General features: G+C 40.5%; 1 protein-coding gene across 2 annotated transcripts in view; it reads right to left on the bottom strand.

Moving 5' to 3' along the window:
• The window catches only part of LOC106873181 (basic helix-loop-helix ARNT-like protein 1), a 788348-nt gene that overhangs the window by 83171 nt on the left and 678992 nt on the right, over positions 1-26185 (bottom strand). For both annotated transcript variants that reach the window (XM_089355050.1, XM_089355049.1), the window contains one exon: positions 17032-17189. In XM_089355050.1, the coding sequence (XP_089211176.1) occupies positions 17032-17189 (158 nt within the window). The remainder of the gene's footprint in view (positions 1-17031; positions 17190-26185) is intronic.

The following is a 26185-nucleotide window of genomic DNA, read 5'->3' as shown; positions in this document are numbered from 1 at the left end:
TCAAAATCGAACCAAATTCGACAACTGGCACCCATGCCAACCTCTCCTTCATTGGACACTAAACTCTGCTTGGAGCAAGTAAAATCGAAATCAAAATCGTAATTGAACCAAATTCGATGACTGGCACCTGTGCCAGTGGAGCGCTAACAGTACCGTCTGAGCGTGATCATTGCCAGAGCAGCTGTCTGGCTTCCATGCCATTGGCATGTAAATAGCACCATTTGAGCATGGTCGTTACCAGTGTCACCTTACTGGTGGCATGTGAAAAAAAACATTCGAGCGAGGTTGTTGCCAGTGCCGCTGGACTGACTCCTGTGCAGGTAGCACATAAAAAACACCATTTTGAGCGTGGCCGTTGCCAGCACCACCTGTGGCACGTAAAAGCACCAACTACACTCTCAGAGTGGTTGGCATTAGGAAGGGCATCCAGCTGTAGAAACTTTGCCAGATTGGATTGGAGCCTGGTGCAGCTATCTGGTTTGCCAGTCCTCAGTCAAATCGTCCAACCCATGCTAGCATGGAAAGTGGACGTTAAACGACGACGATGATGATGATGATACATTTATATATATATGTATGTATATGTATTTGTATGTATGAATATTCATATGTGTGTGTGTATATACATGTATGCAGTATCAGAATAATAAATAAATTCAAGTCATTAAATGTTGCTTAAACAGCTGCTGCAAGTTGACCTTGGTTGCTCAGATAGTGTGCATACTTTGAATGATAGCACAGTATATAGACACCAGCTACATAGACAATGTGTATATAGTAGTAGCATATGTATAGTCAGTAAATGCCAACTATAGTATCATTGTTTATACTGATAAGAGGGGTATAGTATATGGATGCTGTGCAGACACATGCAACGTGCAAATCAGAAAGAACCATGAGGAATGTGTGTGGTTAAAAAAGTTTGTTTTGTAATCACATGCTCTTGCATTTGAGGTGCCACACAGTGGCACCTTTAGCACTTTCAGCAAGAAATTTCTACTTCTAATAGCCTCAAGTTGATCAATACATTGTGAGTGGAATTTGGTGGACAAAATACTGCACAAACCCTGCCAAAATAGACAGGGAGCCTGAACAGCCCTTCATTTAGTCAGCTCCTGTCAAACCACCAACCCCATCCCAGCATGGAAGATGAACGTTAAATGGTGATGATGATGATGAAACACACACATACACATACACAATACATATGGGTACACATACATACACAGGTGCAGGAATGGCTGTGTGGTTAAGATGCTTGCTTCCCAACCATGTGATTTCAGGTTCAGTAATACCATACAGTAGCTTTGGTGAGTGTCTAGTATTGTAGCCCCAGGGCCAATCAAAGCCTTGTGAATGGATTTGGTAGATGGAAACTGAAAGAAGCTAATGTGTGTGTGTGTGTGTGTATGTGTGTGTGTGTGTGCTTGGGTGCATGTGTGTGTGTATTTGTCTATACTTTTATCTTCACATCATGTGATGCTTGTAAATAAGCATTGTGATGAGACAAACGATGTTCTTTGCAAGTCTTCTATGAAGAACATGTTCAGCCATGGGGAAATATTGCCACTCCATCAGTTACGATGATGAGTGTTCCAGTTGATCCGATTAGCAGAACAGCCTGCTAATGAAATTAATGTGCAAGTGAAATTAACATGCAAGAATCCTCTACAGACATGCATATTCAAATGGTCAGCCTTATCACATTCTGTGTCATGCTGAATCTCCCTGTGAACTACATTAAGTGTATACATGTTTCTGGAGTGTTCAGCCACATGTATGTTAATTTGATGAGCAGGGTGTTTTGTTGATTGGATCAGTTGGAACACTCATCATTGTAACTGACGGAGTGTGGTTGGTGTTAGGAAGGGCATCCAGCCATAGAAACCATGCCAAATTAGACTGGAGTCTGGTGCAGCCTTCCAGCTCGCAAGCCCTGGTCAAACCGTCCAGCCCAAAAACCAGCATGGACAGTGGACACTAAATGATGATGATAATGATGATGATGATATATATTGGGTCATCCCGTAAATAATGCGTTTTTTTCAATTGCATGAACTAAAAGTCAGATTGGGATGGGATAAACTATCTGCATCAACCTGCTATAAAAGCAGGTAGTAATTTTACCTTGTCCTTATTCTTAGTGCAAGTTTTGAAGAGTGCAGTTCGATTTTAACAGTCATTCTTTCAAAGCTATAATGGAAGTGACAAAAGAGCATACTTGGCATATTTTACTTTATGAGTTCAATAAAGGCAACAATGCAACAGAAAGTGTGAGGACTATTAATGCAGTATATGGGATTTGGACAATAAGTGTAAGCCAGTGTCAACAGTGGTTCCAGAAATTCCAAGCCAGAAACTACAGCCTAGAAGATGAGGCTCATCCTGGAAGATCTGTAGAGCTCAACAAGGATGTCCTGCAAACCCTGGTGGAGTCATAACTGCTGAGGAACTAGCAGAGAAGCTTGGATTTGGTCGTTCAACCATTCATTGACACTTGCGTGCCATCAGAAAAGTTAACAAATTGGGTTGATGGGTTCCACACAAACTTTCCGAGTCTCATCGAGCGCAGAGATTGAATGTGTGCTCTTCTTTGCTGCCACATCTCACAAATGAGCCTTTTTTTGACCAAATAGTGATTGGTGATGCGAAATGGGTCCCTATAAAAATGTCAAGTGCTGAAGACAGTGGACAGGGAAAGGAAAAACACTGGCATTCCAGGCCAAAGAAGGTCTTCATCCGTGTTGTTACCTGTTTGGTAGGATATGAAAGGTTTAGTCCACTTTGAACTTTTAAACCCAAACAAAATGATAAGAAAGGAGATCTACTGCAATCAGTTTGAGTGGCTTAAGTCAGTGCTAGAAGAAAACAGACCATCTTTGGTTTCAAGACGAAAGGTGTTCTTCCACCAGGATAATGCTCAGCCACATAGTGAGGATGACATTCCAAAGGCTGGAGCAGTTTGAATGGAAAAGAATGCCCCAACCCCATACTTGCCAGACATTGCCCCATCTGATTATCATTTATTCTGCAGTCTTCAAAATCATTTGGACAGAAAATATATGAATTCTGTAACAAGGTCAGAACAGTACTGGAGGATATTTTTCATCACGGACAAGTGAATTTTGAAAGAGGGGCCTTGCAAGTCTACCAGATAGATGGAAGAGCATTGTAGAAAATGAAGGAGAAGGAGAGTATATTTAAGGTTAAAAAAGAACTTTGTTTATCTTAATCTTGAAAAATAAAATAAATATTAAAAAAATGCATTATTTATGAGATGAACCAATATATGTAAAGAGGTTGAGAAGATGCCAGTTTAAGCATGGAATAGATATGTACCATCCGGCATGGCTCTTTGATCAACAGAACAGTATACTCATGAAATTAACATGCAAGTGGCTGAGCAGTCCACTGACACATGTATCCTTTGAATTACATTTTTGCCAGTTGAGTGGACTGGAGTAATTTGAAATAAAGTGTCTTGCTCTAGGACACAACACGCTGCTGGGAATTGAACTCATGACCTTATGATTGTGAGCAAATATCCTAACCACTAAGCCATGTGCCTTCACGGTGGTGGATGAGGATATAACCTTATTTGGAAACAGATGCAGGTTGGTAAGAGATGGACATCCATTCACAGAAAATCTGCTTCAAAAAATTTTATCTGACCCATGTGCGCAAGTGGATCTGTCTGTTTGTCTATCTATCTATCTATCTATCTATCTATCTCTATGGACGGACGGTAGACGTGTCGGCTCTGTAAGTTTTGCCTTTTTCATGTTTTAAAAAGTTTGTTTGTAAAATTTATTTTATATACAAAGTTGTATAACAACTTGTAGACTCTCTGGTGCAAGTTTTTTGCGACGGAAATCTGCCCTGTGTGGCACATTTCCAGGATATAAAAACCAATCTCGGCTTTCTAGCCATTTTTTTTTGAGACGATGGCGTCTTGTAGCCATGAAAATTTTTGTGAAACGAACGCTGCAGTCTGCAGTGTTTCGTTCGAAAAAGAATTTCCTAGTCTTCCTTCCTCACAGTTAAAGGAGAGAATGGAGAAAAAGAAAGACTCTGCTGCTACAGCAGTCTTGCCTGCCAACGTAACCAGTGACAACAACAACAACAACAACAACAACAACAACAGCAGCAGCAGCAGCAGCAACAACAACAAGGACACAAATGTCCTTGCTAACAAAACCACTGTCCTCACCACTGATACCACCACCACAACGAACTTTGCCGAGGCTTTGAAGCCTAGGAAAAGAATTTTGAATATATCGAAAGAGAAATTACTTGCATGCAAAAGCATGCTAAGTAAAAAGGACGTTACAGTCCATCTTCAAACGCCCGCGGACTTTAAGATAAACATCGAAAAAAAAACTATCATCTACAGAACCATTAATTTAAAGACAAAGACAGTGGAAAAATTCACCCAAGAAAATGTTGAGAGATGCTTAAAGCCGATTTGGTCTTACAAGACTTACATAACGAGAGGTTTGAAATTCGGAACGATAGAAGTAAGACTAGACAGCGAGCAGCGAGCGAAGGACCTCTCCACTAAGTCATTACAGCATGAGAACCTGCTCATGATCCCTACGTACCTTGGTCGTAGGGTTACGAAAATAAAAATTTCGAATGTGCCTCCTGAAATTGAGGAAGAATGGCTAGTATCTGCCATATGTCTAGGCATAGAGGAGGAGATAAACATACTAGAAGCATCTGCCGTTTGCAATCAAAACTGGATTGGCCAGGAATTTCAACTCCTGGTACAAATTGATCCAGCAAACTGGGAAAAAATTCCACATAGAATCCAATTAACTGAGGATTCAATTTTTCATGTTTTCGTCGAAGGCAGAAGGCCAGTTTGCTACGTTTGTAGTAGCAAAACTCACCTTCAAAAAACATGCCCAGTAGCCCAGAAGAAAAGGCAACAACAACGGCAACAATACAAAGAAAAACAACAACAACAACAACAACAACAACAACAACAGAAGCAACTACCAAATACCCCCAACAGAAAAACCTTACTACCAACACCACCAGCAACACAAAAAACAACAACAGAAATATCAGCAATAACCACAACAGAAAAGACAACAGAAACTGCAAAAACAGAAGAAAAAAAAGAAAATTCCAAGACTGCCTCTCCCTCCCCCATATCACATACACCACACATAAATAACAAGCAGCCAACATCAATAAAAACAGCAACACAAACATTCACAGAAACACACACAGACGCACAAAATTTGCCGTTACCTCTTTCTGACTCCTCAGATCTCCCATCATCCGATGAAGAGAGTGGGGAGGAGTGGAAAATAGCTACGAAAGGAAAGAGGAAGCGCAGTAAGAAGAAAACAAAACAAAATGCAAACACAAACAAAGCAGGGAGATTCACATCTCCCGAAAATACTACTAACACCAATAGTAATATAAAAAAAACAATGCTAACAGCAATAGACAGTACAAACACAGAGTTGATGAATTACATCAACTCTAAAACAAACATCACAAATAACGATATCAAAACCAACAACCACCCACGTACAACACCGCCAAAACACATTAAAATTATTTATGTAACACCAGCATTACACAACACAATAAAATCCCTCTACCCCAACTCGGTAGGGGGATTCCAGAAATATTTGTGCAAGAAATTGTACAATAGCCTCCTTGGTGAAAAATCCAAGGAGGAAACAAAACTTTCTAACGGTAAGTAACACCCTGTTCTTTTGTTTTGTGCTTTAAAGCACACGTATAAATAGAATCATGGTGAAGATTGGTTGTGTGAATGTGCGTGGCTTAGGGTCCCCTTGGAAACAAGGGTACCTCTTAAATGACATCAAGTCACACAATTTGGATATCATAGCCATTAGTGAGACCAGACTCCATGAACCGCGGGCCCTAAAGTCCATGTTTGGCGGACAGTTTAACATTTATTTTTCTCCCTGTCTGCCGAGGATGGGCGGTAGTGGCACGGCGGTTCTTTTTCGCAAGAGTCTGGATCTCCAAGTAAAGACGATATTTACGGACCCGGAGGGTAGACTGGTTGTCCTAGATGTGGACGGCAGCGATGGAGGCGCTTTTCGGTTGCTGGCAGTTTATGTGCCTCCTTTAACAGGTCGGTCAGACTTCTTTCGACGTCTAGAAGTATTCCTGGGAACGTCTCGTCCCTTACTTTTAGTGGGGGATTGGAATGCTACCTTGGACACGCATCTAGACTACGTGGGGAGTGACAAAACTAGAAGGGGATGCAAAGGCCTCATAGACCTGCTCAGCCGCTTCCAGTTGTCTGACAGGTACCGACTCGACCACCCAAATGTGCCAACGTGGACTTGGAGCAACCGCATTGGGTCGTCGAGATCGTATCTAGATAGGATAGTGTGTAGGACAAGAGATAGAGATAGTTTAGGATGTCCACAGTTCCACATAGTCAGCTACACGGATCACAAACTTGTGACGTGTACGCTAGACTTAGATAAGGCACATAGGCAGGGTCCCGGTTACTGGAAACTAAACGCGTCTTTCCCATCGAGACAGGTTTTCAGAGACCGGATTAGCACGTTAGTAAAGAGGGCTTTGACGGGAGCCATCGTCAACAACAAATGGTGGTTTTCCCTCAAGAGAGCAGTAAGGGCGGAAGCAATAAGGTATAGCAGGGCACTAGCTGTAGAGAGGAACAGAGAAGAGGGGGAGCTAGTGATAAAGTTAGAAGAGGCATTGCGAAGTGGCATCGCATCCGACGTTTTAGCGGCGAGGTTGGCCCTCGACCAACACTTCAATGCTAAACACGAAGGGTGTGCTGTCAGGGCAAGGATGCGTGCTCTGGGGAATGAAGGTGTTGGAGCCGCACGAGAGGCCCGGGTGGCGGAGGCGCAGCGGGGTAACAGAGCCACCATCCGGTCTCTGGTAGACGAACAGGGGCGCGAATTGCTCGAGCCGAGCAAAATGTGCGAGGCGTTTCAGCGGCATTTTGCCCGACTGTTCGGGAGGAGTGGCGAGCGAGAAGGCAGGGTAGACTTTAGTGCCTACCTGCACAGCTTGCCACGACTCTCGGCAAGAGAGGCGGAGTGCTGCGAAGGGGTCATCACGGCGGAGGAGGTGAGGGACGCGATGGCGGGTTGCTCGACGGACAAATCTCCGGGTTTGGATGGTCTGCCCTACGAGCTTTACAACTGTATGCCAGACTTGTTTGGAGAAGTCTTGGCGGTCGTGTACTGCAACTGGCAGCAGAACGGGAGCATTCCCGGTTTTGTGAGCCGAGGAGCGGTAACGCTGCTGAAGAAAGATCCAAACAAGGGGGACGCCATAGATAACTTTAGGCCCATCACTCTGCTCAATGCAGACATGAAAATTTTGGCCAAGGTGTTAGCCAAGTGGTTGGCGCTTGTCATCGAGAAACTGGTCGGCACGGAGCAGACGTGCGCCGTGCCGGGCCGGAGCATCCATGACAACCTCCATCTGATGCGCTACATCATAGAGAGGGTAGTTAAGGAACCTGGCATGGGTGGGGCCCTGATCAATTTGGATCAATCCAAAGCTTTCGATAGGGTAGACCATCGATACTTGGAGGCCGTCCTCGAAGCGGCCGGCTTCGGTCCCGTTTTCCGCGGCTGGATGGCTGCCTTGTACACAGGCATCCGTTCGGTTGTTCGTGTCAATGGACGTCTATCGGGACCCTTCGACATTGCACGTTCGGTTCGTCAGGGATGCCCCCTGTCGCCGCTCCTGTACGTATTGACTCTCGAGCCACTACTGCGGAAGCTGGCGACGCTGAGGGGCATCCCGCGAGAACTGGGGTGCGGGACGAGCGTGTCGGCATACGCGGACGACGTCACCGTCATAGCGTCTAGCCACGAGCACATTGAGCTTGTCGGCGAGACGCTGAAAGACTACGAAGCGGTGACGGGAGCGAAAATCAACCGGGATAAGTCGGTGGGTTTGCTGCTCGGCACCTGGAGAAGCAAGCCCATACCGTCCGGCAGCGCCTCAGTAGTGAGACGCTGGACGGACGGTTCGGTCAAGTTGCTCGGAGTCTGGTTCGGTCCGGACCTGCAAACGGAGAAGAACTGGGACGAGATAATGAGTAGGGTGGCCACTCTCTGCCGGCAATGGTCCGAGAGGAAGCTGTCCCTAAAAGGTCGGGCGGAGGTGGCGAACGCGTACATCGCGTCCGTCATCGAATACCGCCTGACCGTCGTGCCTTGTCCCGATCGCGCCATCACCGAAATGGAGCGCATCCTCTTCCGCTTTTTGTGGAAAGGAAGCGTTCCGATGGTGAGGCGATCCGTTTGTTGCCAACACCCGCTGAAAGGAGGGCTGGGCATGCCGTGGTTGATGATGCGCAGACATGCGCTGAGACTGCGACATCTCCGGCTCTACGTAGACGACGGTGAGCAGGTGTGGTCGCCGTTTGTGCGACGCGCTTTCCCGCAACTCGTCTCCATGACCGAGCTGCAGTCGTGGATCAAAAAGAGGCCGAGGAATGGCGAATGGCACCGTGAGTGTCGCGTTGCTCTGCAACAACTTTGCCGTCCCGGGTCGACCTTGAGCGGCTGCATCACAACGAAGTCATTCTATAGGGGATTAGTGGAGGGCAGGTACGACGACGATCTCGGGGCGAACCTGGGCGTCGACGAGGAATACCTGACCCGCCTGTTCAGGACGACTTTCGGGCCGGGACCTATGGACAACTTCCAGAGATCCCTGGCCTGGCAGTGTTACCGAGAGGCGCTACCCGTTCGGGATAAGCTCTATAGACACGGCTCGCGAAATGCGGGGCCGACCTGCCCGAGATGCGGTCAGAGCGATGAAACCGTTCTGCACGCACTCGTGCAGTGTCCAACCATTTCGGAGCTGTGGGCTTATGTCGAACGACTGCTGTCGCGTGTGGGACGAGTCGGTTTATCAACCGAGTCTATCGTCAATATCGTCACGCCTCCTTCCTTTAAACGGGAAGGAAGAGCTGTATTTATCGTACTTGTGGCTATGGCCAAAGAATGCATCTGGTGGACGCGTCTGAAAGGATTAGAGACAAATACTTTCCTCTCTGGTCAATCTCTCATCAACTTTTTCAAGTATCACTTGAAAAGGAAGGTGAGAGTAGAGAGGCAAGTGTTGTCTAGCAAATGTTTCGCAAAAAGATGGATACATGTAGCAAGAATGGCACGTATAAATGACGAAGCCACCTTGACCATGATTCTATAAAACGTTTTAAAATTTTGTAAACAGAGAGTTACTCACGTTTCTTGCTTAAATAAAAGAGATTTTATTTAACAAAGTGTGACGCTAAAGACCGAGGTTACCGTGGTCTTTTCGTAGGTTTTTCTTTCCACGGATAACCTCCCCATTTATTGGGAATTTTTTGTATTATTTCATATTTTTTGTAAATACCCCAAACGTTTTGCTATGTTTTTTTTTCATCGTTGTCCCCACTTTTGTTTTTTTTTTTCTGCTTTGTTTTCGACCCCCTCGAAAAGAAAAACTCTACATTTGTATTTTGTCCCCTCTGTGTTGAGCCCTGTGTGGCTAATAAAGAAACCTATCTATCTATCTATCTATCTATCTATCTATCTATCTATCTATCTATCTATCTATTCATCCATTCATCCATCCATCCATGTATATATATATATATATATATATATATATATAGAGAGAGAGAGAGAGAGAGAGAAAATTGATGAACAAATGCCAAATAATAGCTTCAAAGTAGTTAAGAATTCACTTAACAGGTCATTACATTCAAAATCCTAGCAGGACTGACTGGCATGTAAATACTACATAATCATCTGAAATGATTTTTAAGAGCAACACACACACACACACACACACGCACACACACACACACACACACACACACACACACACACACACACACACACACACACACACGCACACACACACACACACACACACACACATCTACATACATGTATATATGTGTGTGTGTATGTGTGTGTGTGTGTATGAAGGTGCATGGCTGAGTAGTTAGAGTATCAGGCTTACAGTCATGAGGTTGTGAGTTTGATTCCAGACTGGACTGTGTTGTGTTCTTGAGCAAAACACTTTATTTCACATTGCTCAAATTCACTCAACCTTAGAAATGCATTGTGGCATCATTGGTGACAAGCTGTTTGCCTTTTGGTGTTTGCCTTTCTCTTGGATAACATCAGTGGTATGGAGAGGGGAGGTAGGTATGCATGGGTGACTGCGGGTCTCCCATAAACAATGGTGCCTGGACTTGTGCTTTGGAGCGGGACTTTCTAGATGCAATCTCATGGTCATTCATTACCAAAAGGGGTTTTTACCCTTTTTTCTTAACTTTATATATATATATGTAGTGAAACCACCTCTTTCACGGTTATATATAAACAAATGCGAGTGTAGCAGGAAACAACACTTTCCAGCCTGCTGTGTCATCACCTGACTGACTTTTATTTACGAAGCAATTGTCTCCACTCCATTTGCTGCCAGGACGCAAACCGACCAACCATAACCTCTAATAAGGTCACGTGAGAGAGTGTTTTGCTGATGCTCTCTGGAGCCTATCTGTATCTATAAATAGCCTAATTATCCGCGCCAAATTTGTCACGGCTCAGATCTTCTAAGATCTGGTCGTAGACAACACAGGTAACACAGCCAGCCAGTATAACACCAATCAGCCAGCAATTCCAGCGACGACATCAACAACCACTTCAACTACGTACTACTAGCACCATCACCAGCATCAACACGACTCTATGTACACAAGCTACCAAACAGTGATTTGCTCACCACAAAATTAACAGCCCGAACTCAGCCTGCAAAGAACATCTGTATCAAGAACCCGGCCCAGCATAGAAGCCCCAACTTCACGACGAGTGACTTCGCCCTGCCTAACGCCTCAACCTCTTACATACAGATTATCAATACTACTGTGTACCTTAACAGAACTGGTATATTTCCTTATCCATGTTACTGACTCTTATCTATACTCTGTAACTCTTACATACACATACATACATTTGTATACACACTCTTCTGTTTACATGACGGCCTGTCTTATATTGTGTTTTGTTATGCCGCACACACACACACAGACATACAGTTTAATGCTCCAATAAATCTTACTGTTATACATCATTATCGGTTGTGTTCCTATCTTGTCCTTCCTGGCAAACTTCTTAGTTCTCTGTGTTATAGTATTATAACATATCATTTTATATTTTGTGGCAACCGTTTGATGCGTTTAAAAAGGAGCCTGTTTTCCATTCATCACCATTTCTCCTTTGGTTCGCACGGTCGTTCTTACATATATATATATATATATATATATATATATATATATATATATATATATATATATATATATATATATATATATATATATACACATACACATATATATATATATATATATATATACACATACACATGTATATATGTATATATATATATATATATATATATATATATATATATATATATATACAGGTATATTGGTTTAAAATCTTGGCACAAGGCCAGCAATTGTGGGGGAGAGGCTAAGTTGATTAAATCAACCCCAGTGCTCGAGTGGCACTTAGTTTTCCAACTCCAAAAGGATGAAAGGCCAAGTCAATCCCAGTGGCATTTGAAGCCAGAAGGTAAAGACAGCTGAAACGATGCTAAGCATTTTGCCTGGCATGCTAACAATTCTGCCAGCTTGCTATCTATCCGGTCATCCCATAAGTTCTGTCCGAATTTTGAGTAAAGAAGACAACTGATCAAATGTTATATTTAATTGAAATTTAATCATCAATGTACTTTCCCTGATTATCTATGACTTCCTTCCATCTATTTACAAGCTTTTTAATCCCATCAATGTAAAACTCTTTTGGTTTCAAAGCAAAGAATTCTGAAATGTCAGTTTCGACCTCTGCCTGGCTTGCGAAAGTTATGTCCCTCAAATGATTCTGTAAACTATGAAACAAATGGTAGTCTGAAGGAGCAAGGTCGGGAGAATAAGGTGGATGAGGAATTTTTTCTCAACCAAGTTCTTCGATCTTCAGTGATGTGATCTTTGCAGTGTGGGGTTGCGCATTGTCCTGATAAAACATCACTCCTTTTTGATTCACTAAAGCGGGTTTTTTTTTACTTCAAAGCTTGGTTCAAATGCTCTAATAACTGACAGTAGACTTGAGCATTGATTGCTGCATTAGGTAGTAACAATTCAAAGTGAATTACTCCTTTGCAATCCCACCAAATAGAGAGAAGAACCTTTTTCCCATGAAGTTCTCTTCTCAGTTGTGGTTGAGCTTTTTCCCTTTTACCAAGCCACTGTTTACGATGTTTAACATTTTGATAGAAGATCCATTTTTCATCACCAGTCACAAGTCTATCCAAAAAAGGGTGAAATGAGTTCGCGAGAATGGAGAGAAGAGCAGATGTCAACTTGGGATATGTGGTTGCTTTCGGACAATTCATGAGGCACCCATTTTCCAAGTTTAGGAACCTTTCCAAGTTGTTGAAGATGACGATGAACAGTTGTATCGTTTGAACTAAGCTTTATTGCCAATTCTTCAACTGATAATGCAGAATTTTCTTCAAGTAATGCCTCAAGGAGCTTATCATCAAACTCAACTGGACGTCCTGTTTGATCTTTATCTTCAAGGCTGAAATCTCCACTTCTGAATTTTGCAAACCATCTTCTGCAAGTGCTTCCATTCAAGCATTCTTTTACATAAACTGAGTGTATGTTTCGAGTCACTTGGGCTGCAGAGTTTCCTTTTATGTACTCATAAAGCATTATGTGCCTCAAATGCTCTTTGGATACTTCCATGTTAGAAAGGATTTCAATAAAAGAAATTTTAATTTTATTATTCTTTAAAATAATATTTAATTACATTATTTATATTATTTACATTTGATGGATATTTGTCCTCATCTTGTTTGTTGCTGTAATATTCAATTAGTTTAAATGTACACAAATGCATAAAAATAATTTCTAATTCCTTTAGACATTCTAAAAAATACTATTAAATTTCATTCAATTTAAAAAAAGGTAAAATTGGACAGAACTTATGGGGTGATGTGATATATATACAAGTATATTGATGTGGGTGTGTGTGTACATGTGTGTATCTGTTTGTGGGTGTTTATGTCTTTTTATGTCAAACAGCACTGCTAGTTTAAAGAAAATAAGTGTTATCATAAAAAGGTGACTTAGCCAGTCAATAAATACAGATTGATAAAGTAAATACCAAACTGAGATAATTACTGGAGTTAGTTTGATTGGGTAAAGCCTTTAAAGGCAAGTGTCCCAGAGTGGTCATACTCCAATGATAAAAACCAGTAAAACAAGAATTAGCCACATGCAGAAAGTAATTGTAATAATGTGATGTACAGTATTAAAATAAAAATGAAGAAAGTGTTGCTTGATAATTAAATATATTTGCATGAATTGTTGGGAAAGTAAATTTCACAGCTGATACTAAGGATAATACCAAATGAAATCTCTATTTTTTCAATATAACTCATTGAATCATATGTATCTAGCCTGAAGAAATGCTAACAGCAACAACTACAACAGCAGCAGCAAAAACAATATAAACAGTGGATTAAGCAGTGAAAACCTTGACATGTGTAATGAATCAGAGCACAAGTGCAAATAAATACTAGGAGACCTTTATGAAACTTATATGCTTGTTAATGGCTTAACTGGTTGTTATGATTATCTATCTATCTATCTATCTATCTATCTATCTATCTATCTATCTATCTATCTATCTATCTATCTATCTGTCTATCTATCTATCTGTCTATCTATCTATCTATCTATCTATCTATCTATCTGTTTGTCTGTCTATCTGTCTATCTTTCTGTCTGTCTGTCTGTCTCTTTTTCTCTCTCTCTCTATCGGTCTATCTATCTATCTATCTATCTATCTATCTATCTATCTATCTATCTATCTATCTGTCTGTCTGTCTGTCTGTCTGTCTACATACATACATACATACAAGCATATATATATATATATATATATCTGTAAATAATATGTGACAATTATTTGGTAGCCATGATAAAACTCTGTGTTTTGGATGCCGGAGCGGAAACTCACGCTGCCATCTCTTCAGTTATTTGGCCAGATAACTGAAGAGATGGCAGCATGGGTTTCCACCCCAGCATCCAAAACTCGGAGTTTTATCATGGCTACCGAATAATTGTCACATATTATTTACAGATAAATTCCTCTGTTTACATAATATCGAGGTCTCTTTCTTTCTTTTGTTGTCTTACCTTTTCTATCAATATATATATATCATCATCATCATCATCATCGTTTAACGTCCGCTTTCCATGCTAGCATGGGTTGGACGATTTGACTGAGGACTGGTGCAACCGGATGGCCACACCAGGCTCCAATCTAATTTGGCAGAGTTTCTACAGCTGGATGCCCTTCCTAACACCAACCACTCAGAGAGTGTAGTGGGTGCTTTTACGTGTCACCCGCACGAAAACGGCCACGCTCGAAATGGTGTCTTTTATGTGCCACCCGCACAAGAGCCAGTCCAGGGGCACTGGCAACGATCTCGCTCGAAAACCCTACAAGGCCAGTCAGGCGGTACTGGCAACGGTCACGCTCAGGATGGTACATCTTATGTGCCACCCGCACAAGAGCCAGTCCAGAGGCACTGGCAACGATCTCACTTGGCTTGCCGGGTCTTCTCACGCACAGCACATTTCCAAAGGTCTCAGTCAGTAGTCATCGCCTCGGTGAGGCCCAATGTTCGAAGGTCTTGCCTCACCACCTCAGCCCAGGTCTTCCTGGGCCTACCTCTTCCATGGGTTCCCTCAATTCTTAGGGAGTGGCACTTTTTCACGCAGCTATCCTCATTCATTCTCACCACATGTCCAAACCGGCGCAATCGTCTCTCTTGCACACCACTACTGACACTTCTTATGTTCAGCTTTTCTCTCAAGATACTTACACTGTGACGGGTATTCACATTGACATTACACATCCAACGGAGCATACTGGCTTCATTCCTTGCGAGCTTACGCATGTCCTCAGCAATCACAGCCCATGTTTCACTGCCATGTAGCATGGCTGTTCGTACACATGTGTCATACAGTCTGCCTTTTACCCTGAGTGAGAGTCCCTTTGTCGCCAGCAGAGGTAAGAGCTCTCTAAACTTGGCCCAGGCTATTCTTATTCTAGCAGTTACACTTTCAGCGCACCCACCCCCACTACTAACTTGGTCACCCAGATAGCGGAAGCTATCAACTACCTCTAGTTTTTCTCCCTGGAATGAGATAGAAGTTGTTTCCTGTTTGTTCACAGTGTTTATTGCACCTGAACATCTGCCACATACAAAGACTAACTTTGTAGTTAATCTGCCTTTGATATTGCTGCACTTTTTATGTGTCCATAGCTTGCACCAGGTACATCTTATAGAGTTACTACCTACTCCTTTACTGCATACTGAGCAGGGCCATCTACCTGAAGGGGTTTGTGTTTTATCTACCTTCCTACTTATTAGGATTTTGGTTTTTGCTAGGTTGACTCTAAGGTCCTTCGATTCTAGTCCTTGCTTCCACACCTTAAACTTCTCCTCTAGTTCTGATAGTGACTGCGCAATTAGTGCAAGGTCATCAGCATAGAGGAGCTCCCAGGGGCAACCTGTCTTGAATTCCTCTGTGATCGCCTGGAGGACTATGATAAATAGGAGGGGGCTGAGGACGGAACCTTGGTGGACCCCTACCTCTACCCGGAATTCATTACTGTACTCATTTCTAACCTTCACCTTACTGACAGCATCTCTGTACATGGCTCGCACAGCTCTCACTAACCATTCTTCTATCCCAAGTTTCCTCATTGACCACCAGATAAGGGATCAGGGGACCCTGTCAAAGGCTTTCTCCATGTCAACGAAGGCCAGGTACAGAGGTTTATCCTTGGCTAGATATTTCTCCTGCAGCTGTCTCACTAGAAATATGGCATCAGTGGTGCTTTTACCTGGCACGAACCCAAACTGCATCTCATCTAAATTGATTCGCTCCCTAATTAGTTGGGCTATGACCCTCTCCGTAACTTTCATAACCTGATCTAACAGCTTGATGCCTCTGTAATTATTAGTGTCTAAAGCGTTACACCTTTACCTTTGTAGCAGTTTACTATGGTGCTGCTACACCAGTCATTGGGTATGACTCCTTCGTGTAACACCTGGTTCGTAATACGGGTGACTAGGCTGTAGCCAACACTGCCAGATATTTTGAGCATCTCTGCAGTGATTCCTGATGGGCCGGGGGCTTTCCCTGTCTTCATACTCTTAATTGTTTTATATATATATATATATATATATATATATATATATATATATATATATATATATATATATACATGCATATATATATATACACACACACACACACTCATACACATATATTGCCTTAGTCAACTGGTTCTGTATCAGTTGATTCATTAAAGCTGCTATCACCATGTCGTGAAGTTTGCTAGTGTGCCTGTGTTTGTGGGAATAGTAGTCATAGTGGTGGGGTGGACAGTGAGATATTTATAACCTATTGGCAGATTTTTCACTCGTACCCACCTACTCTTTACTTTGTTAGCTAGAACTCCAATGACATTTTACATGCTGGCTGCCATAATTTTTGAACTCCAACAAGTGCTTGATACACAAATTACACATTTAGTTTATCTCTTTTTACAGAAAATTAAACTAATACTACTGCAACAACCTCCTCCTCCTCTACTAGTGCTGCTGCTGATACTACTGCTACCACACCACTACCACTATTACCACCACGGATAATAATAATTCTTATTTTGGTATAAGGCCATCAATTTAGAGGTAGGAGAAGTTTGATTACATCAACCCCAGCACTTGACTGCCACTTTATTTTATCATTCCTAGAATTGATCTTGGTGATCTGAGGTCAGTATGATTGATTTCAAGGCAATGCCCCAGAATGGCTGCAGTTGAAGGACTGAAACATGCAAAAGAATATACTAAAAGAAAAGAATATATATGTATATATAACAATCACCTCGTAGAGCTTTCATATGTTGCACAGCCATTCGCAACACTGTCAGTTTGTCTAGTTTTCTGTTCATAGCATTGCACATGGGAATCATAGCTGATAGTTCTGTTATATAGGAATTCATTTTATCACGGCGACGTTTTTCAATTTCACTGTGGTTTTGCCTGAAAAATTGAAAGTGTAAAAATGAATTTTAAAATTGAAAGATTTAATTTTATTTCAAAAATTGCTTTCATTGTAAATGAACATTTGTTATTTGAGAGGAAGGAAATGAAAATTTAAAATACATTAGGAAACTACAATGATAGTAACTTTAGCTTGATTTGATCCTATAAATGAAAGTTTTCAAGTCAGTCAGTTTAAATGTCAAAACACTGGCACTTGAAAAACAACAATTGCTACAGTAATGTCTACAACCACAAATAAAAACCATTACTACAAACTCACTGAAAGATCACATCAGAATCTTTAACCCTTTTAGCATATCCAGCCAAAATGTTTTATGTTCAGACTGGCCAGATGGGGCCTCTCACACCAATCCTACAATATCATTCTAAAGAGTAACAATTGCCTCATCAAAATCTCAAAGCTACAAGATAATGCATGATTCCTTCAAATGTTGGGCCTCGCAGAGGTGATGACAAGTGACCCAGACAATAATGATATGCTGTTCTTGAGAAGACTCATCAAGCTAAGTGAAACCATAGTCGTGGCCATTGCTAATGTCATGTAAATAGCACCCATGCCAGTGGCATGTAAACAGCACCCATTACACTCTTGGAGTGGTTGGCATTAGGAAGGGCATCCAGTTGTAGAAACCATGTTAAATCATATGGGAACCTGGTGCAGCTCTCTGGTTTACCAGTTCCAGTCAAACCGTCTAACCCATGCCAATGTGGAAAGCATTACTTTTTGACAGAATAATGCGAATGCAAAAGGATGAACTATAAAAATCTAAAATCTTCCTGCTGCAACAATCACAACCATTATAACCCAATGATAACAATAGCATTTAAAAAAAAGAAAAGTACAATTGCAACTCTAATGAGTCAATGAAGGAGCATCTGTGTATCACTCACCCTGCTAAAAATAGCAGCCAAATGCCTCTGAAATTTCACCTCACTATCTTTATAAATAAAAAAAAAATGGGGACACGTTGTATAATGCACTATGGTATGTTTCTTTTTTCTGTATTGGATTTAACTGGAAGAATGAGGTTGTTTGCATTGGCTTTACTTTTACAGGGCCTTGGACATGATTAGCATCATTGCATTAACATTGCTCTTAAAAGGATGTCAGCTGATGGCTGCAGTAAAGAAAAGACAAACAGAGTGAGATCAAGAAGGATGGCAACTCTTGGAAAGAAGGACTAGATGTAGTGGTGATGTGGGAGGAGAGGTGAAATATGGGTGAAGAGAAAAGGAGAGATGAGTAATTCAAGGATGCATAGATAAAAGTAACTGAGGAAATGATTAGACTTGTGCACATCCATTTGTATAATATTTTGGTTTGGCCTGTAAATGATTAAATTCTACCTTTGTGCTATCTTTTCCAATATGCATACATACAAACATATATACCTACAAGCATAACATAGATGTGTGTGTGTGTGTGTGTGTGTGTGTGTGTGTGTGTGTGTGCGTGTGTGTGTGCGCGTGTGTGTGTGTGTGTGTGTGTGTGTGTGTGTGTGTGTGTACACTACTGTATGCCTGCAAGACTTGGATGGTTTACAAATGCCATGCCATATGGCTAAACCACTTCCACATGAACTGAGAAAGCTTTTGAAAACCACCTGGGAAGACAAAGTCCCAGACACGGAGGTCCTCTCTTGAGCTGATCTGCCAAGCATTTACATACTATTGAGGAGAGTGTAGGTCAGGTGTGCAGGCCACCTTGTTTGAATGCCTGACATATGACTACTCAAAAGATTGTTTTACAGTGAATTGGCAGAGGGCAGGTGCACACAAGGTGGACAGAAAAAGCATTTCAAAGTTACACTCAAAACCTCACTGACATGTTTACAGATCAACCTCAACACTTAGGAAATGCAAGCACAAGACCACCTTGCCCAGTGAATGCGCACCAGCAGAGGTGCTAACTCATACAAACAGAACAGGATTGCAGAAGCACAAAGAAAGCCTGAGCTGTGCAAGTCTAGCACCATCTCTTTGTTTCCATTTCCAGCCGACCACCAATACTCCACCTCCAGCAGAACCTTCAGAGCACACGTCTGCTGGAGCAGCCACTGTGACCCATCTTCTCCTGTTTGATGTGCTTGGTCATCATCGACAACAACAGATGACTGTTATTATCGTTATTATTAATCCGCTGAGGTCGACTTTGCCCTTCATCCTTTCGGGGTTGATAAAAAAGTACCAGTGAAACACTGGTGTCGATGCAATCAACTTAATCCTCTCCCCTCATATTTGAGGCCTTGTGCCAATAGTAGAAAGGATTATTATTATTATTATTATTATTATTATTATTATTATTATTATTATTATTATTATTATTATTATTATTATTATTATTATCATCATTATTATTATTATTATTGAATAAAAGGTTAAACAGGAAAAACCACTGGTTTTAGGTCAGATTATGACAGTTATATATTTCAGCATTGACACTGCATGAAAATAAAATTGAATGTTATAGGAGTTTAGTTTAAAAGAGGTTGATTAAAGATCAATTGAGGGATGTTCATAATGATTATGCTGTATGTTAGTATTCTTCCATAATGATTATGATATATACTAGTATCGGTATTAGGTAAAGCTGGTCATTGTAGATAGAGTCTGAAGCTGGGTGTAGTGACTTGAATGACCAGTTTTACCTAAGAACTTACAATGACCAGTCCAATTCCACCCTCATGCTGTGTCAATGTTTAACTATTTAGCATTTAATCCGACCTTATCTGGCCAAAATATTCTGCTTCTTTTCTGTTCAAACTGACCAGGTCCAACATCTCACACCTACCCTACAATGTCATTCTAAAAATAAACAATCATACCATCAAAACCTTGAAGCCATGAGATAATGCACGATTAATTCAAAACAATGTGAATAAATAAGCATTATAATTAATGGATTAATCTAAATGTTAAAGGGTTAAATATACAAATGTCATAATCTGATCAGATATCAGTTGTTAGCTTGTCTATGCTTTTATTATAGTATACATGTACCTGCCTAATTCAAACACTGCCTATAGCCATCTTCATCAAGCAGCTATAACATCCTTGCCTTTTTAGTTGTAGTTTAAGCTGGAGTTTAGGCAGCATGTTAACCTGAGCGATAATTGTGTGTGCCTAATGAATTACATCATCAGTCATAATACTGGTTTCAAATTTTGGCACAAGGCCAGCAGTTTTGGGCAGGAGATAAGTTGATTACATCAACCCCAGTATTCAACTGGTACTTATTTAATTTAAACTCAGAGTGTAAAGCCAGTCCCTCAGTTTTCGAACAACTCTGATCATGAATGACATGCTTTATCACCATCTCCTGTGTTTCTCATATTCAGTTAATACAGTAGGACCTCAGTTTATGAATGCCTCTGATCACGAATAAATTGTGCTTTATATATATAGATAGATAGATATATAGATAGATAGATATATATAGATAGATAGATATAGATATGCATTGCTTCAAATGGAGAATACTTTGAAAGCAATAAAAGTGTAGACTAAGTGAATAAAATAATATTGCAAAATTTCAGCTTCTTTTGGGTACCCCTTCGTATGTGTATGTATATATATATATATATATATATATATATATATATATATATATATATATATATATATATACTTAAATATATAATTTCTCTTGTGTTTAGATGTACACTATTTTATATTGAATAATATGTCATCTATTGGCTTGTACACTGCTGGAACCATGAGAACTATCTTGGCTTCCCTTTTCCCCAGCAGAAAATGGAATTTTATGGAAGCACACTGTGCCTTCATTTCATCCATTGCAAAAATCAGTGCACTGCAAAACAAAGACACATCACATGACAGTATGATTCCAGTTGAAGACGCCAGTTGGCAGACTGATGCTTGAAGGTCACATCAAATGGATTCTAGCAGTGGAAGCCTGAACTACAATGGGCTTGTCCCACCGAGAACATTTCTGGTTACTTTTGGATACCCCCTTGTATATATATAAGTGTATGTGTATATATATATATTTATATATGTATATGTGTGTGTGTGTGTGTGTGTGTGTGTGTGTGTGTGTCTGTATGACCAAAGACTAAATGGCTGGATGCCCTTTCTGACACCAACCACCTCACAGAGTGGACTGAGTGCTTTTTATGTGGCACCAACAGTGGTGAGGTGTGTTTGGCATGGTTTTTCACAGCTGGATACCTTTCCAAACACCAACCACTTTACTGTGTGGACTAATATATATATATATATATATATATATATACACTTCGTGTATATATATATATATATATATATATATACACTTCGTGTATATTCTATATCAAAGAGTGATGAATTTGTTGTATATGTGGGTGTAAGAAATTTTGTCATTAAAGCTGGGGATTTGTGTATATAGTTTCAAGCTACCATAAGTGGATATAAAATGTAGGTTCATTAGTATATATACTTAGATACATAAGTGAAACGACTTTGTCATTTTAATTTTACAGCTACACCATGCACACATATGTGCATATGCACACAAACATGCATATCTAGATAATTAGACAGATACTGATGATGAATCCAGATGCAGAACTGCAGCAAATCATTAGGTAATAATTATTGGCATCACAACTATATAAATGAATACTTGAGCTGATTGGGATACCAATACACCCTCTCATCACTTACGTGAATATATATGTACATATACGTACACACACATATCAATAAATATATATTTATAAATGTACATATATATGGTTATATGTATGTATTAATCCACTACCTCATCCAGTGTGGCCTACACTTTATAATAACTCCACTGCTATTATAACTATCCTCATTGTCATCCCTGCAAGCGCTATCACAACTCCACCATTATAACACCCCACCACCACCAGCATCACTACCACCACCATGACAATTACTATTGCCATGTCACCACCATCTCTACAAGCACTACTGCAATACCACCACCTCTAGCAGCACCAATATCCCCACAAATGCCATCATCTTAACAATGACAACATCCTTCAAACTTCCACATTTCATCATAATTCCAGAGAAAGATGAATAATGAAAAATATACAAATGGAAAAAAGATTAACAAAATGCTTAATCAAATTTGTTTCAATCAGTTTAAGTGTAAATTGAATTCTGTTATGATTTATTTGTTTTAAATAAGATGGTATTTTTATTTCATAAAAATATTTATGGTTTTCTCAGTTTCTTAGGTCCTTTTCACATTTCTTTCTCCATCTCTTTTCTTATCTCCCTTTCTCTCACTCCTTATATCCCTTCCTTTCTTCTGTTCTTTCTCCCTCACTCTCTCCCCCTCACTCTCTCTCCCTCACTCTCTCTAACTATTTGTCTGCCTATCTCTATTTTGCTCTGTTTGTCACCTGAATGAATAAATAATAGTATAGATATGTGAAAAACTCAGAGTAGTGAAGTTGCAAGAAAGTGAATCATCAGCTTCAAACAAAGAAATATACTATATTATATGTATCAACTACCATTTCTTTGTTTATGTACCAGTGTGCATGTGTACACACACACACGTACATATACACATGCACACACGTGTGTGTGTGTTTATATATCTATCTGTTTGTCTGTCTGTCTTTCTCTTTCTCTCTCTCTCTCTCTCTCTCTCTCTCTCTCTCTACATATATATATGTAGAAGGTTGAAAAGGAACACACGAGTTGATATATATATAGAAAAAAGGCAAGGTAGAAAATACTAAAATAATTTTATAAAAAACATTTCAGTATTGGTTTCGGTCATTGAGACTTTTTCACCTGTAAGTATGGAAAACAATTAAATTTTGGAAAAATTAAATGCAAAGTTTCTTAAAAGAATATTTGCATAGTATTCACATACAAGGGGCATTTTCCTTGTTTCTGCCTGTTTCTGTCTCTCTTGTTTTACTCTTGTGGGTTTGAGGTCATTATGAATTCTTGGCGGAGAAGAAGAAGGAAAAGGAGAAGAAGAAGAAGAAGAAGAAGAAGAAGAGAAAAAAAGAAGAAGAAGAAGAAGAGGAGGAGGAGGAGGCAGGAGTGCTATGATAGTTGTAGGATGTTAAATGGTCAAGTGCCCCGAAAGTGACTTGTTGCGGATGGTAGTAGTGACTGAATTCTTGAGATATCTCTTTTGAATGTATTGTTTATAATATTTGTGTAGGTGTTATTCTAAACTGCAGTAGTAGTAAAGTAAGGAAGGAGGTGGTGGAGAGGAAGAAGAAGGAGAAGAAGAGAAAGAATAATAAAAGAATGTGTGATGGTATAATTGTAGTAGGATGTTAAATGGTCAAGTGACCTAAAAGTGGCTCATTGTGGATTATAGCAGTGATTGGGACTGTTTTTAATGAATTCTGGGGTATCTCTTTTGAATGTATCATTTTTAATATTTGTGTGTGTGTTATTCTAAGGTGGCGGTGGATATGTCATTCGTTGGAGATGCATTCAAAAGGGGTCTGTATTTTGTGATAAAGAGAGATTCTTTACGATGCAAATATTCTTTTAAAAGATTTTTAATTTTTGATTTTTCCAAAATTTAATTGTTTTCCATACTTACAGTTGAAAAAAGTCTCAATGACTGAAACCGGTACTGAAATATTTTTTATAAAATTATTTTAGCATTTTCTACCTTGACTTTTTTCCCATATATATATATATATATATATACATATATGTGTATGTATATATATATATATATATATAGTCCCGCTGGACTGGCTCTTGTGCGGGTGGCACATAAAATACATCATTTTGAGCGTGGCCATTGCCAGTACCCCCTGATTGGCCTTCATGCCGGTGGCACGTAAAACCACCCACTACACTGTCTGAGTGGTTGGCATTAGGAAGGGCATCCAGCTGTAGAAACTCTGCCAAATCAGATTGGAGCCTGGTGTAGCCATCTGGTTTCACCAGTCCTCGGTCAAATCGTCCAACCCATGCTAGCATGGAAAGCGGACATTAAACGATGATGATATATATATATATGTATGTATGTGTGTGTGTGTATGAAGGTGCATGGCTCAGTGGTTAGAGCATTGGGCCCACAATCATGAGGTAGTAGGTTTGATTCCCAGACTGGGCTGTGCATTATGTTCTTGAGCAAGACACTTTATTTCCTATTGCACCACCAATTCATTCAGGTGTAGAAATGAGTTCTGACATCACTCGTGCCAAACTGTTTCAGCCTTTGCCCTTCCTTTGGTTAACACTGGTGGTATGGAGAGGGGTGGTTAGTATGCATGGACAACTGCTGATCTTCCATGAACAACCTTACTCAGACTTGTGCCTTGGAGGGGAACTTTCTCGGTGCAAGCCCATGGTCGCTCATGACCGAAGGGTGTCTTTAGCCTTTCATATATATATATATATATATAAACTACTAAGACATTCCAGACTCCAACTGAAGTGGTAATTAGCTGTGAATGATCTGTGTGTCTTGCTTTGTCCTGTTTGCTGTTTGTTGTGCTGTCGTCCAATTTTCTGCACATTGTGTTTTGATGGTTTTCATTTGTTATGTTCTGTCTGTTCCACCTTTGATTTGTGTGTGTGTTTGTGTACACACACACACACACACACATACATATAGAAGTGTGTATGTGTGTCATCATCATTGTTCATGCTTACATCTTACTGTGGGTCAGATGAAGTTTGTTGAGATAAATTTTCTATAGCTGGATGCTTTTCCTGTTGCCAACCCTCACCTGCTTCCATGCAAGGTAACATTTCCACTACTCCTCCAGAGCCTGTCTGTTAAAACAAATATATATATCCATCCACCATTCATCCACCATCCATCCATATGTATATGCATTTAGATAAATATAGTTATGGCCAGTCTATGGGGTTACCTAGAGTTTTATGTCCGTAAAGTGCTTAGCTTTACAAGTCTTTGGTCTGACAAGATGTAAAGCAACGCTTTATGGATGCAAAACCTAGGTAACTTCATAGATTGGCCATAACTATCTTTAAATACTCAAATGCTCTATAACTTAGAGTGTGCTTTTCTTTTGGATTGTTGATTTAGTGGCAATATATACAGGGTGTGATGGGTAAATTTGTTGCCAAATTATATTCTTAATTTCATGGACGTACATTGTTTATTTTTGATTTTGTCGATTACACAGTATAGTAGGGTCAGTTGGGCACCGTCTGTATGAAAAGCAGCACCATGATACAATTCACTCTCTCAGAAATTTGGAAATGACATGCTGTACTGTTTGGTATTCATGCTTGAAGCTCCAATACATACAGAATGTTTGGGTGTCAATCTGAGGACAGTGCAATCTGAGGACCTTACCGAGAGTGTTAAAAATCAAACATCCAGTCAACATTATGGTGATCACTCGTGACAGCAACGTTATGCCTCCATTCATCTTCCCACATAGCCTCAGGTTCAACATGGAGGCCTACATCAAGTCCCTAGAGGAGGTAGTGCTGCCCTAGGTCAAGAGGGTGGCTTCTGTAAGACCCTATGTCTGGCAACAGGACTCTGCACCATGTCACACAAGCAGGTGGACCCAGTCATGGGTGTCAGACAATTTCTGCAACCACATCACCCATAACATCTGGCCACCTAACTCCCCAGGCTGCAACTCCCTTCATTATTATGTGTGGGGCTCAGTTGAGTGAGAGAACAACAACATTGCTTGTAACAGTGAAGATGAACTGAAGGCAAGGACTATGGCAGCATTCAGCAACTTAAACAAGGAGACAGTCCAGATGAGTTGCAGAAGATATATATATATATATATATATATATGTACCTGTTGGCATTTCCTGTCAATAACTTGTCCTCTAGCCTTGGTCTTTTGAATTCCTCCGGAATAGAAGAACTCTCCCCATCTTGCAAAAGAGAAAGGGGTTGATGATAGGAAGACCATTCAACCTAAATTAACTTCCTATCTATATATACCACATTGGTATGAACAATATATATGTATGTTTCAATACACAAACATAGGAAGGTGGTGAGCTGG

The sequence above is a fragment of the Octopus bimaculoides genome, chromosome 7, assembly GCF_046866305.1.
Source record: "Octopus bimaculoides isolate indiv1 chromosome 7, ASM4686630v1, whole genome shotgun sequence".
In the NCBI taxonomy this organism is placed as follows: Eukaryota; Metazoa; Mollusca; class Cephalopoda; order Octopoda; family Octopodidae; genus Octopus; species Octopus bimaculoides.
Note: the sequence above shows the minus strand (reverse complement) of the source record. Positions and strands in the feature narration are given on the sequence as shown.